Consider the following 13,723-nt stretch of genomic DNA (forward strand, 5'->3'; position numbering starts at 1 on the left):
GGCAGGAACTCACATCCCAGCGATCCTGGTGGAGTTTCCGACACAGGAAAGGGCCGCGGCGCCGAGCGGGGCAGAGGGGGCGGCCGCAGCACCGCGTCCTGCCATGGAGAGCGAGGCCAAGAAGGGGAAGAAGGTGCGTGGGGCTGGGGCTGGGGGGTCCGGGGGGCGGGCAGGAGGGGGGGAGAGGGTGACATGCACAGGTTTGAGAGGCCCCGTACCCCTCCCACAGCACGGCGGGGAGAAGTGGAGCACCCCAAACAGTGCGAAGGGCCAGCAGAGAGGCGCTCAGTTCTTGCCCCCCCCGCCCCAGGTGCTGGGTGCCACGGACCCCGTGTGTGGGGCCCGGGGTCGGGTGCCCGGTGCTGACCCGTCCCTGTGCCCGTTCCCCTGCCAGGGTTTCGTGTCGCCCATCAAGCGGCTGGTTTTCCCCAAGGCTGCGCGGAGGGCAGCGCTCCGCAGCAGCGTCTACCGGCGCCCGCTGCACTCCGTGCCCCTATACCCCCCCGACTACCTGATCGACCCCCAGATCCTGCTGCACGACTACGTGGAGAAGGAGGTGAAGGTAAAAGGATCCCCAAAAGTGCCCGGGGTCACTGCTTGCTTGGGGTGGGGTTATGAGGCCACTACACAGTGCTGAGAGCCACAGAGCAGCCAGAAGGGTCCGGGTCCCCTCCCTGCCCAGGCAAGCACCCAGGGAGGAGGAGGGTGCGCTGGCGGTGCGGGGAGGAGCCCCTAAGTGCAGGGGGTCCCCGAACCCCAGGGAGATGTGTCCTGACCTTGGGGCCATGCCCCGGCCTCCCCAAGCTGCCCTGGGCTTTCCCCCCCGCAGTTCTTAGGTCATCTGACATGGGTGACATCGTCCCTGAACCCCTCCAGCCGGGATGAGGTGCTGCAGCTGCTGGACACGGCCAGGGTAAGAGGGGTCCCCACTCCCCAGAGGGTGGGCACCCCAGGGGGGTACCCCACCCTGCCAGGTGCCCCACGCAGCCCCCGTGCTCTGTCCTTGCAGCAGCTGAAGGAGCTGCCGCTGCAGACCACGCCGGAGCAGGACAGCATCCTCAGCCTCTCGGCGCGCTGCCTGCTGCTCACCTGGCGCGACAACGAGGAGCTGATCCTGCGAATCCCCACACACGAGATCGCAGCCGCCTCCTACCTGCGCGACGATGCCCTGCACCTCCTCATCCTCAAAACCGGTGCGGGGGTCCGGCCAGGGGCCACCAGCCGAGCCCCGAGGGGCTGTCAGGGGCCGGAGCACGGCGGGTGATGGGTGTCAGAGCCTAGCAAGGCGGCAAAATCCCGCCTTGTCCCTGTCTTGGTGTGTCCCATATTCTCCTACATACAAGTCCCGGAGGGGTGTCCCCAACCTGCTGGTGCTCCCACATCCCCATCCCTCTGCATCCCCCTGGGCTGGAGGGACAGGGAGGCCAGGGCAGGGGCTGGGGACCCGGCAGGGTGGGCAGCGCAGCCCCCCGTCCTGACGCCCTGTCTGTCCCCGCTCCCTAGGCCTGGGAGTGGATCCGGTCCCCGCCGGGGCGCACCTCGAGGCGGCCCCGGCCGGTTTGCCGGAGGCGTTTCCCGCAGAGAAGCGAGCGGGGGGCTCGTGGCCGGAGGGGCGGCTCGGGGGCCCGATGGAGCGGCGGCACACGATCTGCAGCCTGGACTGGCGGGCGGCGCGGGCGGGCAGGAGGGCCGGCAGGGCGGCAGCCTGGAGCGGCGGCGGGGCGGCAGCTGGGAGCGGCGGCGCGGGGCGGCCCTCGGGCAGCTGGGAGCGGCGGCAGCCGTGCGGGCGGCAGCTGGGAGCGGCGGCGGGCCGGCACCGCCGGCGGCAGCTGGGAGCGCGGCACCGGCCTCGGCAGCTGGGAGCGGCGGCACGCCGGCAGCAACCCTCTGGACCCCCAGGAGCCCTGCCCTGACGCTTACTCCAACCTCATCATCCTCGCCGTGCCCAACAGGGTGAGCGGTCCCGGCCTGTGCCACCCACCGGGCGCTCGCCCACCCAGCGGCGCTCACCGCCCGCCGCCCTTCCCGCTGCAGGATGCTGGGGAGGAGTCCTGTGCGCTCATCTGCCAGGTGTTCCAGATCATCTACGGCGACCAGAGCATCGAGTGCGTGGACCGAGCCGGGTACCACTACACCTCCACCCCCACACGGCCCTGGCTCTCCAGCAGGAGTGAGTGGATGTAGGCAGGAGTGGGATCATCAAGCGGGGTGTCATGGGGCTGACAGGTGGGGTACATGAACACATGGCGGGGGGGTTGTCTCTGCTATGAGGTCTCAGCTCTCCCTCCCCAGGCGAGAGCTGCCGCACAGATGGGACATACGGCTACGATGCTGACTACAGCTGCTGCAGCTCCTTGTGAGTCTGGCTCCCCCAGGGTGCCCTTGGACTGGGGTGGGTCCCACTGGGTCCCCAGGGTGCCCCTGGGTGGGTGCCCCTGCCCTTGGCTGGGTGCCCACTGCAATGATGCCCCAGCCCTATGTGATGGTGGGTGCTGTGTAGTGGGTGGGGGGCAGCTGGGCACACGGGGGGTACAGGGACCCACTGACCCGTGTCCTCCCCCAGCAATGGCTCCCACGAGACCTTTGAAGCGTATTACAGTGGCACCTCCTCGCCCTCCTTCCACCGCTCCCACCACAGCCTGGCCACCGCCTGCAGTGGCAGTGACCAGAGCGGCGCAGGACTGGAGCAGCTGCAGGACTACATGGTGACGGTAAGGGCACAGGGATGGGCACAGGGACAAGCAGCAGCAAGCAGTGCCAGCAGCTGGGGCAGGGGAGGAGGCAGGTCTGGGCTCCCTGTGTCAGAAAGCAGCAGTGGGACAAAGGGTGGGGGGCTGTGTGCTGCTGGTGTCCCCAAGCCAAACCCATCCCTGTGTCACCACAGCTGCGCAACAAGCTGTCACCACAGGAGATCCAGCAGTTTGCCATCCTGCTCCGTGAGTACCGGCTGGGCACACCGGTGCAGGAATACTGCACAGAGCTCCTGCGCCTCTACGGGGACCGCAGGAAGTTCCTCCTCCTGGGTGAGTGTCTGCAGCCACCCTGTGCCACCCTGTGCCACCCTGGTGATGTCTGTGCATCCCCTGGGGACAGGGGGCTGGTGCTTCAGGGGATGTCAGGACCCTGCTGCTTGCTGGGGGCAGGATGGGACAAACCAGTAGGGCTGGCATTGCACCCTGGGTGAGGCTTACGGTGCTCGTGACAGGAATGAGGCCCTTCATCCCTGACCAAGACATCGGGTACTTTGAGACCTTCCTGGAAAGCATCGGGATCCGGGAGGGCGGGATCCTCACCGACAGCTTCGGCCGCATCAAGCGCAGCATGAGCAACACGTCGGCCTCGGCTGTGCGCAGCTACGACAGCTGGTCCCTGCGCTCCGAGAACGAGTCCTTCAACCGCATCATCACCGACATCACCCACGACATCGAGGCGCTGGCACGGGATGAGGAAGAGGAGGAGGAGGAGGAGGAAGAGGACAACTACCTTTGAGCCAAAACCCAGCTGAGCTCTCTTTGCTCGCTGATGCGGCGCTGCACCTCCAGGAGCAGGCTCAGCAGGTGCCCAGCTCTGCCCCAGAACCGGGGAGGGTGAATTTGTCACCGTGGGATGGGACAGGCCTCTGCACTGCCCTGACAGCTCTTGTCAAGGCTGTCGGAATCACAGGGCAGCTGTGGCTGTAGGGGAGACACATGTGCTGTAATTTCTGCAGATTTCAATTAAATGCTGGGGCTGGAACAGAGCAGGTTCTTCCCTGGGGAAAGGCCCTGCCAGAGTGCAGGGGTTGCTGTGGTGTGGGGGTGAGCTGGGGCAGGGGGCTGCTGGACTGGGCTGGGCACCTGCCCACTCCAGTGTCACCTGGATGTCACCACCAGCGTCAGGGTGCTGCCGACTGTTCCTGACTGGCTCCAGGCAATGCTCAGAGCAATGGAGGGGGTCAGCAAGAATGTGTTGGGGGAGGAAAGGGCTGCTGGCCGCAGCTGGCCCGCTGCTGCCTGCGGCGCTTGTGCGACACTCGTCCGGCCGCGGGCTGCGGGTGTTTCACAAAAGGAAGTTCCTGCCCGGGCCCGGCTTCCTGCGGTCCCGCCCTGCAGCCCCTCCGCCTCCGGGGGACCGGGCCGTGCTCCCGCCGCCCGATGGACCTCAGCTGATGTTCCCTGGCCGCCATCCCCGAGCCGATTCCCCCTGGCCGCTGTACCCCAACATCGCTCGGCTGCTGGCCCTTGGCTGATGGCCCCGAGCCAACATTCCCTGGCGCAGTGTCCCTTGGTGGGGACTACGGGACGGCGCTGCAGCCCCAGGGCGGTGTGCGGGCAGCAGACGCTGGGCTTACCAGAGCAACTTACTTTATCTACAAAAAAAAAAAAAATGTACATATGCAAACCCCCATGAGGTGTGACGCTCTCCCACCCTGGCTGCTTCCTCCGAACCCGAGCAGCCCATGGTCAGGGTCACACAGAGCCGTGGGTCCCCTTGCTGATGCTGCCTCCATCCCGAATTCAGGGGCTGTCCGGGCACTCCAGAAGAAAGGTTGGAGCACCGCGGGGCTGGGTAGGGCTCCGAGAGGAGCTTTGGCACGGGAATACCAGGGCCAGCAGGGGCACCACAAAGCCAGGGATATCCGACCTCTCTGAGCTGTGCTTCACAAAGCCAGTCCCATGCACCCCTCACGTCCTGCACCCCACCAAGGGTGCTCAGGGCTTTCTGTTCTCCTTCCTGGGACAGAGGCGCAGGCTGAGGCCGTGTCCTGTGCTCCCCCCGTGCCCCAGACCCTTCATGGCCCTGCACCAGGCTGGGAAATATCCTGGGGTGCGGGACCCAAACCCGCCCGGTGTCCCGGGGGCGGCAGACGGACAGACGGGCTCTGGCGTCCGTCGGGGGTCCCTAAGGGCAGTGGGGTCACGCAGGGCTGGGATCTCCGTGCGGTTCGTGGGATGGTGGTCCCCGCTCCCAGCCCGGCACGGGAGGCACCGGCCGCACCCGCCCCGTCGGAGTGGGGGGCGGGACCGCACCGGGAGGGGCGTGGCCGAACCGGGCAGGCGGCGGGAGAGCAGCGGGGCAGAGCGGAGCGGCGGCGGCAGCCCGGGCTCCGCGAGGGGACTGGGAGAGGGACCGGCGGCGGGGACGTGCCCCAGGGCGGCAGCGAAGGTGAGAGCTCCGGGATCGGAACCGTGCGCGGAGCCCCGAGGGCGGTGAGGGAGCCCCGCAGCCGGTCCCGGGCAGCCCGGTGGGGCCGACCCCGCGCCGGGCCGGTCCCGGTCAGAGCGGCGGACCCTGGGTGACCGGGATGAGGCGATGGCCGGGAATCTCAGGGTTCCCGGTGCAGCCCCGATGAGGGGTCCCTGCCCGTGGCTTTGCAGGCGCTGTCGGGGACCGGAGGCACGGACAGCAAGGGCAGCAAGGGCAGGGGGCTGCGGGCAGCCTTGCTCCGGGAACGAAGGGCACCCTCATCCAACCTGGTCCTCACGGCTGGGGACACCGCGTGAGCCCTGGGACCTGGCACTCCAGGGTGGGACACATCGGGAATGCCAGCTATGCCACAGGAGCCGGGGGAATGACCCTTGGACCGCCCGGGGTGTTTGTGCTCTGTAGGGCTGGATGGAATGGGACTGGAACAGCAAATACCTGCATGGTGATGGTGTGAGCCAGTCTGAGTTTCAGCTGGGCACCAGTGGGTTTGCCAGGGTGGATCTGGCACAGTCCCCAGCCTGTGCCCAGTGAGGGTGATGAGCTGTCCTGGCTGCCACCGCTGCTCCTGCTCTGCCCTCGGGACCAGGGCTGACCCAGGGAAAGGCAAGGAATGACCATGGGCTGTTGTGGAGGGAACAGTGATGTTCCTCAAGAGCTGTGCTCTACACATCGAGGGTTCAGCCCTGAGCTTCCTCCTTCACTGTCACCACCAGCACCTTCTGCTTTCTCTGCACCCAGGTCTCCCTGGCAAGGGAAGTACATTTGCAAGGGGTTTACCACTCTTGCTGCTTCTTGCAGCTTTTTTTTTTCCCCACTGAATTTCTTGGGTTGCTGAAGAAAGTTGAGCATTTGTCTTTGCCCTGGACTGGCTGTTTGGGGCAGCTCCCACCCAGCAGAGATCAGGGGAGCACAGTGTGGAGTGCTGACCTGTGGGGATGGGGGTGCTGTGTGGGGGCCCCCAAGCTGCAGCAGGGCTCCCCATGATCAGGGCCCCTCTGTGCAGAAGATGCTGAGTGTGACTCTCTGCTGCCATGGTGCCCAGTGCCCGCACCCTGTCCACATCCCCCAAGGGCAGGGAAGCTGCTCCATGGCTGCTGCTGTTATCTCTCCAAACTTCACCTCCTATGACATCTCCAGGAGTTCCCTTTTCCTCTGGAGTGTCACTGGGCACCCCAGTGTCCTGAAGCTGTGGGAGGAGCAAAGTTTCCCTGTCACAGCAGAGCACTGGGGCCCTGTGCTGCGGGAGCTGATGGGAATGGGGCTGGACTGGGGCTGGAGCGGGGCTTTCACCTCTGTTGCAATGGCCTCACTTCCCCTTCCTTGGCTGCAGCATGGGTTGTGTGAGGTCAAAGGAAGCTGGAGGGCAAGAGAAGATGATAAAAACTGACCCTGACCCTGATCCTGGCCCCACCATCCAGCAGGGCCACTATGTGAGGGACCCCACGGCCACCAACAAGAGGGTGAGTGATGAGAGATTTCAGGGCTGAGCTGTCACAGGGGGTTCAGGTCCTCTTGTCAGCAGTGCCACCAGCACTGAGAGTGGAGCCAGCTGAGGACACTGGCAGTGCCCTGGGACAGGGACTCGGCTATGGGGTGAAAGCTCAGGCCACACTCAGACAAAGAATAGGGTGGACCTGATGGGAATCCAGGAATTATGGAGAAAGGGAGAAAAAAGGACGATGTTGGGAGGGGGTGGAGATGCTGGTGCTGGGTCGGTTATCGTGTCAGGTGGTGCTGGTGCTGCCCCTTGGGTGCCCTCCTGCTCCTGCCATTGCTGTTGGGGCCAAGACCCCCCATGGGAAACAGGTCATTGTCACCTGTGATGTCACTCTGTGGTTTTGTTGCACTTTCCAGAACAACAATGTCCCCAGCACGGCTGCGCCCCTGCCCGAGGATGGTAGGTACAAGAGGGCTGCAAGGGGGTGCAGGGGGTTGGAGTGTGTGGGGGCAGCATGGCCAGATCCTCTCTGACCTAGGGGCAAGCACTGCCAGTCCTGGAGGGATGGGAGCTCTGGGCTCCCCTGAGGGGCCACATGTGACACGATGAGGATGGAGGTGCTGGGGCTGTGGGGGTCCTGGCCAATGTCCTGGCCAGTGCTCATGGCAGGAGTGTTGGGCACCCCATCCCAGCACAGGGAGGGTGCCCAGGGAGCTCCCTTGCTGCAGGCCTGGGGGACACCGTGGTGCTGGCACTCTACGACTATGAGGCCATCAACGCTGGGGACCTCAGCTTCCAGAAGGGCGAGCGGATGAAGGTCCTGGAGAAGTAAGTGCTGCTGGAGACCCCTCTCCTGGGTCCCCTGGTGGCTTGTGTGGCCCTGTTGGGATTTTTTTCTGGAATTTGCCCTGGAGGAGCTGCTGGTGCCCAGGTCCAGGTGCCAGGAGCCAACCCAATGCCACTTCTGCCATAGGTCTGGGGAATGGTGGCAAGCACGCTCGCTGGTGACAGGACGTGAAGGGTTCATCCCCAGCAACTACGTTGCCCAAGACAACTCGCTGGAGACAGAGGAGTGAGTCCATCCCTGTGTGCCGGATGCTGGCCCCATGCTGTCCCACCCCTCCCCACTGCCGCTGTCCCTGTTCCTGCCTCCTGTCCTGCCCCCAGCCCTGCCCAATCCAGCATTCCTGGCTTCCCTTGGCTCTGTTGCAGGTGGTTTTTCAAGGATGTCAGCCGGAAGGATGCGGAGCGGCAGCTCCTTGGCCCTGGGAACATGATTGGCTCCTTCATGATCAGGGACAGCGAGACAACGAAAGGTGTGAGGGGTGTCCACGGCACAGAGGTGGGGAACAGCTGCCCCAAGGGCTGCCCTCCTCCCCCTTTGCCTGGAAGAGGAGCTCCCTCCCCAGCCCTGGGGATGTGCTGTGCTGCAGGGAGGGACCGGGGGGCTCATGCTCTGCCTGGAGGTGCCCCTGGAATGGCCTGTGGTGCTGCCACATGTCCAAATCCCAGGGCAGGGATGGGGGATGTGTCCCCTTGGGGCTGCTTTGGGTGTTTGGGTGCACAGTGGGACGGGTGCTGCTGGCTCTGCCGGGCGATGCTCTGTGCAGCCGGGACGGCCGGGAGCAGCAGGAATGCGCTCCCGGGGGAGGTGCCAGCGCTCCCCTCCCCGCAGGCTCCTACTCGCTCTCGGTGCGGGACGGGGACGAGCTGCGGGGCGGGGCAGTGAAGCATTACAAGATCCGGACCCTGGACAGCGGCGGCTTCTACATCTCCCCTCGGAACAACTTCAACACGCTGCAGGAGCTGGTCCAGCACTACAAGGGTGAGCCCTGGGGTGCCCGGCCCCCCTTCCCAAACGGGGCTTTGTCCCTGAGCCAAGCAGCTGGGCAGCTGGGGGTGTGCAGAGGCTGAGGGGCTCCTGCCCATCACCCCTGGGCTCTGACTGCAACATGCAGCGACTTCCAGACCTTCCCCTATCGCCATGGCTGGCCTGCTGGCTGTCACAGCTGTGGTGCCGGTGCCCCTGCACACCCATGGTGGCCACACTCCCCTTGAAGCACAGTGTGGGCAGTGAGACAGGCTGGCTCATGGCCCTGGATGCTCCCCCAGGTCAGAGCGATGGGCTGTGCCAGAAGCTCACCCACCCCTGCCGGGTACCCCAACCACAGAAGCCCTGGGAGAAAGATGCCTGGGAGATCCCTCGGGAGTCACTGAGCCTGGAGAGGAAGCTGGGAGCAGGGCAGTTCGGAGAAGTGTGGATGGGTGAGAGTCAGGGGGAGGTGGCTGGGAGGATGATGAAGGTGATGGTGAAGGAGGAAGGGTGGGGGATGTGTGAGAAGGTGGGATGGTGGGGTGGAAAACGCAGGGAGGGAGAGAAGCAGAGGGACATGGAGGTGACCCTGCCTTAATGCAGGGGCTGGTTGGGGCTGGGCATGTGGGGGCAGCCCTGGGCCGTGTGTGGCCTCCAACCTTCCCACAGCAGCTCAGCAGGGCTGGAACTTTGGCTCCAAAGCCCAGCGCTCCCAGGGCAGTGTGGGAATGCTCTGTTGTGCCACCCCCAGCCACCTACAACAAGCACACCAAAGTGGCAGTGAAGACCATGAAGCCGGGCAGCATGTCCGTGGAAGCCTTCCTGGAGGAGGCAAACCTGATGAAGACTCTGCAGCACGACAAGCTGGTGAAGCTGCACGCGGTGGTCACCAGGGAGGAGCCCATCTTCATCATCACCGAATTCATGGAGAAAGGTGCAGTCTGTGTCCTGAGTGATGTCTGTGGGCACTCAGGTTCCCTGGGATGGTGCAGCATCAATCCCTTCCACATCCCCAGGCTCGGCTGTGGGCTCTGCACCAGCTCCCAGGGCTCTGGGAACAGTTCCTGCTCCTGCCACAGCTCTGGGGCAGGGTGCTGGGAGAGGGGATGTGGTGACACCTAAGAGGGGACAGATGAGAACAAGCACTCTGCAAGGCAGGAGGGAGCCTGCACTGGTGCTCTCCCCTCAGCCTATCCATAGCAGTGGGATGGGGGATCAAGTGTATTTCCAGAGCCCCCTTGTCCTGCTTGGCTCCTTGGGACCCTGTGCCACCCTAAGGGTGTGTGCAGGCTCCAGCTAAACCAACAGCTCTGGCACCTTTCCCTGCCTGCAGGGAGCTTGCTGGATTTCCTGAAGAGCAATGAGGGGAACAAGCTGCCGCTCCCGAAGCTGATCGACTTCTCTGCCCAGGTGAGGAAGGAGCAGACCTTCCCTAGCTCTGAGTGCCCCTTGCTTCTCTAAAAGGGGTGAGTGAGGAGCCTGGGAACTTACCTGGAGCTTGTGCAGGGCCAGCCAGGAGCCTGCTCTGAGCAGTGCTGGGGATGCAGTGAGATTTCCTGTGGGCAGCCCCTGCCTGCTCACCATCCCCATCCCGCTGACCTCACAGGAGCAGGGCTGTGTGAAAGGAGAAGTGGCAGCTTCCCCTCACCACGCCAATATCTGCAGCACTCAGCTAGCCCACCTGCACCTGAGCAGTGCACAGCAGAGCTGCACAGATCCTGGAGAGGATTGGCTACTGACTCCTGTGTTTGCCACGGTTCCTGTAGCCCTCACAGCCCATGGGCGACTCTGCTTTGTGGCGAAAGTGGGGCTGAGGATGGGGCTTAATTCCACAGCTCACATTTGCACAGTCCCTTCTCTGGTGCTGGTTGGTGTAGACCGACCAAGCCCAGGGCAATGTTATCAATTTCTATAATTGATAACTATTGATACTGGTAACCATAATTTCTAATTTGCTGCTGCTGTGACAGTTACATGCAAACCTTACCTGCAAACTTGGCCAAAGCCCCACAAGCCCAGCATGGCCACACACCCACCCCACCCCCAGCACTGCTTCAGGACAGCACCACGGTGGTGTGAAGCCCTGTGGGTTTAACAGGAATCCTGCAGCATGATCCTGTGTGCTCCCAATACCCGAGGGGCTGAGCCAGGCACGGTTCCCAGCCTCCTGGAGGGAGCATAGCAGGCTGTGTTGCCCCAGGGGAATGCCCACGGGAGGGCTGTGGTTCAATAAGGTCACCAGAGGGCTGTCACAGCAGGGGAAGGCAGCTGGAGAGGCAGGAGGAGCCAGAGATAATTATTTCAGGGATATTTTCAGGAGCTGACTTTGAGTACAGCAGAAGGGGCTGTTAAACACCTCGCTCCACGTGCAACCATTCGCACAACCCCTGAGTCCCTGCTGCTTCTGCAGTGCCCCTGGGTGAGGGCTGAACCCAGGGAGCCTTTGTGCTGAGCTCAGATATTTCATAGAGGCACCTGAGCAATAGGAAATCCAGGATGGGAGTGCTGTGGGCTCAGACCAGGTCACTGGCTGCTGGAGCTGGCTGTGCTGGGGTCTGTGCATCAGCTGTGCTCTCCTGCACCATCTGCTCTCAGCAAGCTGCCTCGTGCCAACCCCAGCTCGGCCCACGGCTCTGAGGGGCTGCTCGAGCAGCTCTGGGGAGAGCAGAGGCTGAAGAGCTGTCATGGGCAGGCAGCAGCCCGGCCCCTGTGCTGGGGCTGAGTCACTGCGGGCAGAAATGCATCTGTGGTCATGGAAATGATCCTTCCGCTCTTGCCTGCCTACTTCTGTGTTTAGTGGGGAGAGCCCTGTGGGAGCTGCACCTCACCCACAGCTTGTGTGGGTGTGATAAGGAGGGGGGGTCTCCCCTCTGGCTGCTCCAGCCCCTTCACATTCTGGACTCTGGTTTGGGGTAACAGGGCAGCTGCGGGGTTTGGCTGTGCACGCACCAGGTCACCTCTGCCGGATCAGGGCTGAGACCTGCACACACAGCACTGAGTGCAGGGACTTCAGAAGGCACAGTGGTGGGGGCGATTGTCAGGGGCCGTCACAGCCATCCTGTTCACAGGCAGAGGTGACTCTTCAGGAACTAGTCTGGAAGAGCTCAGGCATCTTCTCCTATGCTTTTCTGCCCCAGCTAAGGGAGCTCTGGAATGCTGCCCCTTGCTGCAGCAATTAGTGAGCCATTGTGGGTGTATTTAGAGACTGGTCTCAGGTCTTCCCTGAGTACAGAATTATTTGCTCCTTCTCCACATCTTCATGGCTGTGGATGAAGCACTTACACCTTGTCCTGCAAACACTCACAGACTCTGGTGATCACAGGTGTCATGTTGGGCTGCTCACCCAAACCCCAACCTCTTCTGTAAGGGATTTCCTGCTTGGAGAGCAGTTTCCATACAGGAAAGTCACAGAATGGTTTAGGTTGGAAGGAACCTTAAAGCTCATCTCAATTCCAACCCCTTGCCATGGGCAGGGACACTTTCCACTAGACCAGGTTGCTCCAAGCCCTGTCCAGCCTGACCTTGAACACTTCCAGGGATGGGACATCCATCTCCTGTCTCCTTTCACCCTTTTCTAAGTGCTGGCCAGAAGCAGTTGACTTCTTTGGTGCTGAGGGGGTGTGTGTTATTTCAAGCAGCCTGTTTGCATTTACCTTGTTCCCCTGTGGCAGATTGCAGAAGGAATGGCTTTTATTGAGAAGAGGAACTACATCCACAGAGACCTGAGAGCTGCCAACATCCTGGTGTCAGCAGTGCTGGTGTGCAAGATTGCAGACTTTGGGCTGGCCAGGGTCATCGAGGACACCGAGTACACGGCCCGGGAAGGTGCTGGGGGTGAAAGGTTGGGGGGTTCCCTTAGGGCCACCTGGCCACCATGGTGGTCCTGACCCCGGGAGGGATGTGCTGGGTACATGGGCAGAGGCAAGCTCCTCTCATTTGCATCACTTCACTTGTTCCTCTTCTGTTTGTTTCTGGTTCCCCATATTTCACCACCCATTTCTCAGCACTTGGGGTTGGGCTCATGTTTCCCATTGGATCTCTTTGTCCAGGTGCCAAGTTTCCCATTAAATGGACTGCACCAGAAGCCATCAACTACGGATCTTTCACTATAAAATCGGATGTCTGGTCCTTTGGGGTCCTCCTGACAGAGATCATTACCTATGGACGCATCCCCTACCCAGGTAAGGAGGTGAAATGCCTCCTCTAATCTGATTCCAAAAGACACATTCCACCTTCTGGGCCCCATGCATGCGACCTGAGCTTCTCCAGCTCCATGGGAAAACCCTGCAAATCCTTATCATTAGGGACCACCCTGTATTTTATACTAATACTTTTGGTACCTTTTTGAAATGGAGAATCACTCTGTAAATGCTACCACAAATGGACCATGAAGGATCTGGGGTGGCACAACAGGCTGTTCTGAGGAGCAGCTCTGCCCTTGCACTGACTTTTCATTGGAAGCAATGGCTCATCACGGACTTAACATTTTAATTTATACAAAGTGATTTTAATTTATACAAGGTGATTATAAACCTTATCTGACCTGAGGCACAAAACTCCATGCTACAATAACCCAGCATCTCCTTTGTCCACGTTTCCCTGATCAGGAACAGCAGTTCCCCCTTCCCAACCCCTCTAACCACTTTTCCCTTCCTGGAGACATTGCCCAAAGGGAGAGAAGTTTTGGGTTTGGGGATTTTATGACTTTTAAAGTCACCAGTGATAAAGCAGGTGATGTTCACCTGTTGCACCCCATTTTCCAGGGATGTCCAGCGTGGAGGTGATCAGGGCGCTGGAGCGTGGGTACCGGATGCCCCGCACAGATAACTGCCCCGAGGAGCTCTATGACGTCATGATGAGGTGCTGGAAGATCAAACCCGAGGATCGCCCCACTTTTGAGTACATACAGAGTGTTTTGGAGGATTTCTTCACTGCAACAGAGAGCCAGTACCAGCAGGAGCCTTAGCACGGGATGCTTGGGGCGGACACTGCCAGCTCTTCCCTGTCTCACCTGTGCCCTGCTTCCCCTGCCAGCCTGGCCCAGGAACCACAGCCTTCCTGGAGTGGCTGGGCTGGAGGAGCACATGATGGAAGGAGAAGAGATGTGGCCACACCTTGTGCCTTTTCCAGGAGCCTGAATGTCCCTGGGGCAGTGGCTCCAGGAAGTGCTGGCTGGACAGTGGGTGCCCTGACCCCAGGAGGATGGACAGGGGTGGGGCCAGCCTGCATTCCCTGCAAGGAAAAACCCAGATCAGTATTTTTTTAATCCTTCTGAGATTTTATCA

General features: G+C 61.9%; 2 protein-coding genes across 2 annotated transcripts; both read left to right on the forward strand.

The window, feature by feature from the left end:
* On the forward strand, positions 1 to 3,578 carry CCM2L (CCM2 like scaffold protein). The gene is given in 11 exon segments (XM_030963363.1): positions 1 to 133; positions 395 to 562; positions 830 to 913; positions 1,010 to 1,193; positions 1,504 to 1,778; positions 1,780 to 1,953; positions 2,035 to 2,170; positions 2,293 to 2,356; positions 2,564 to 2,711; positions 2,885 to 3,023; positions 3,206 to 3,578. Coding segments are annotated over 11 exon segments (1,686 nt in total). The 5' UTR covers positions 1 to 103; the 3' UTR covers positions 3,490 to 3,578.
* Positions 3,579 to 5,055: 1,477 nt separating this feature from the next.
* HCK (HCK proto-oncogene, Src family tyrosine kinase) lies at positions 5,056 to 13,404 on the forward strand. Its single transcript, XM_030963162.1, has 13 exons — positions 5,056 to 5,145; positions 6,518 to 6,647; positions 7,042 to 7,084; positions 7,354 to 7,453; positions 7,599 to 7,697; positions 7,838 to 7,941; positions 8,301 to 8,450; positions 8,738 to 8,890; positions 9,190 to 9,372; positions 9,772 to 9,848; positions 12,110 to 12,263; positions 12,488 to 12,619; positions 13,202 to 13,404. The coding sequence occupies exons 2-13, from the start codon at positions 6,519 to 6,521 to the stop codon at positions 13,402 to 13,404; spliced, it is 1,527 nt and encodes a 508-aa protein (XP_030819022.1). The 5' UTR covers positions 5,056 to 5,145; position 6,518.
* The last annotated feature ends 319 nt before the right edge of the window (positions 13,405 to 13,723 follow it).

The sequence above is a fragment of the Camarhynchus parvulus genome, chromosome 20 (assembly GCF_901933205.1).
Source record: "Camarhynchus parvulus chromosome 20, STF_HiC, whole genome shotgun sequence".
Taxonomy (NCBI): Eukaryota; Metazoa; Chordata; class Aves; order Passeriformes; family Thraupidae; genus Camarhynchus; species Camarhynchus parvulus.

Coding starts and splice junctions, on each gene's coding strand:
- HCK (XM_030963162.1), top strand. CDS start 6,519: ATGGGTTGTGTGAGGTCAAAGGAAGCTGGAGGGCAAGAGAAGATGATA. Junction 8,891..9,189: donor GTTCGGAGAAGTGTGGATGG/GTGAGAGTCAGG, acceptor TGCCACCCCCAG/CCACCTACAACAAGCACACC. Junction 9,373..9,771: donor CACCGAATTCATGGAGAAAG/GTGCAGTCTGTG, acceptor CCCTGCCTGCAG/GGAGCTTGCTGGATTTCCTG.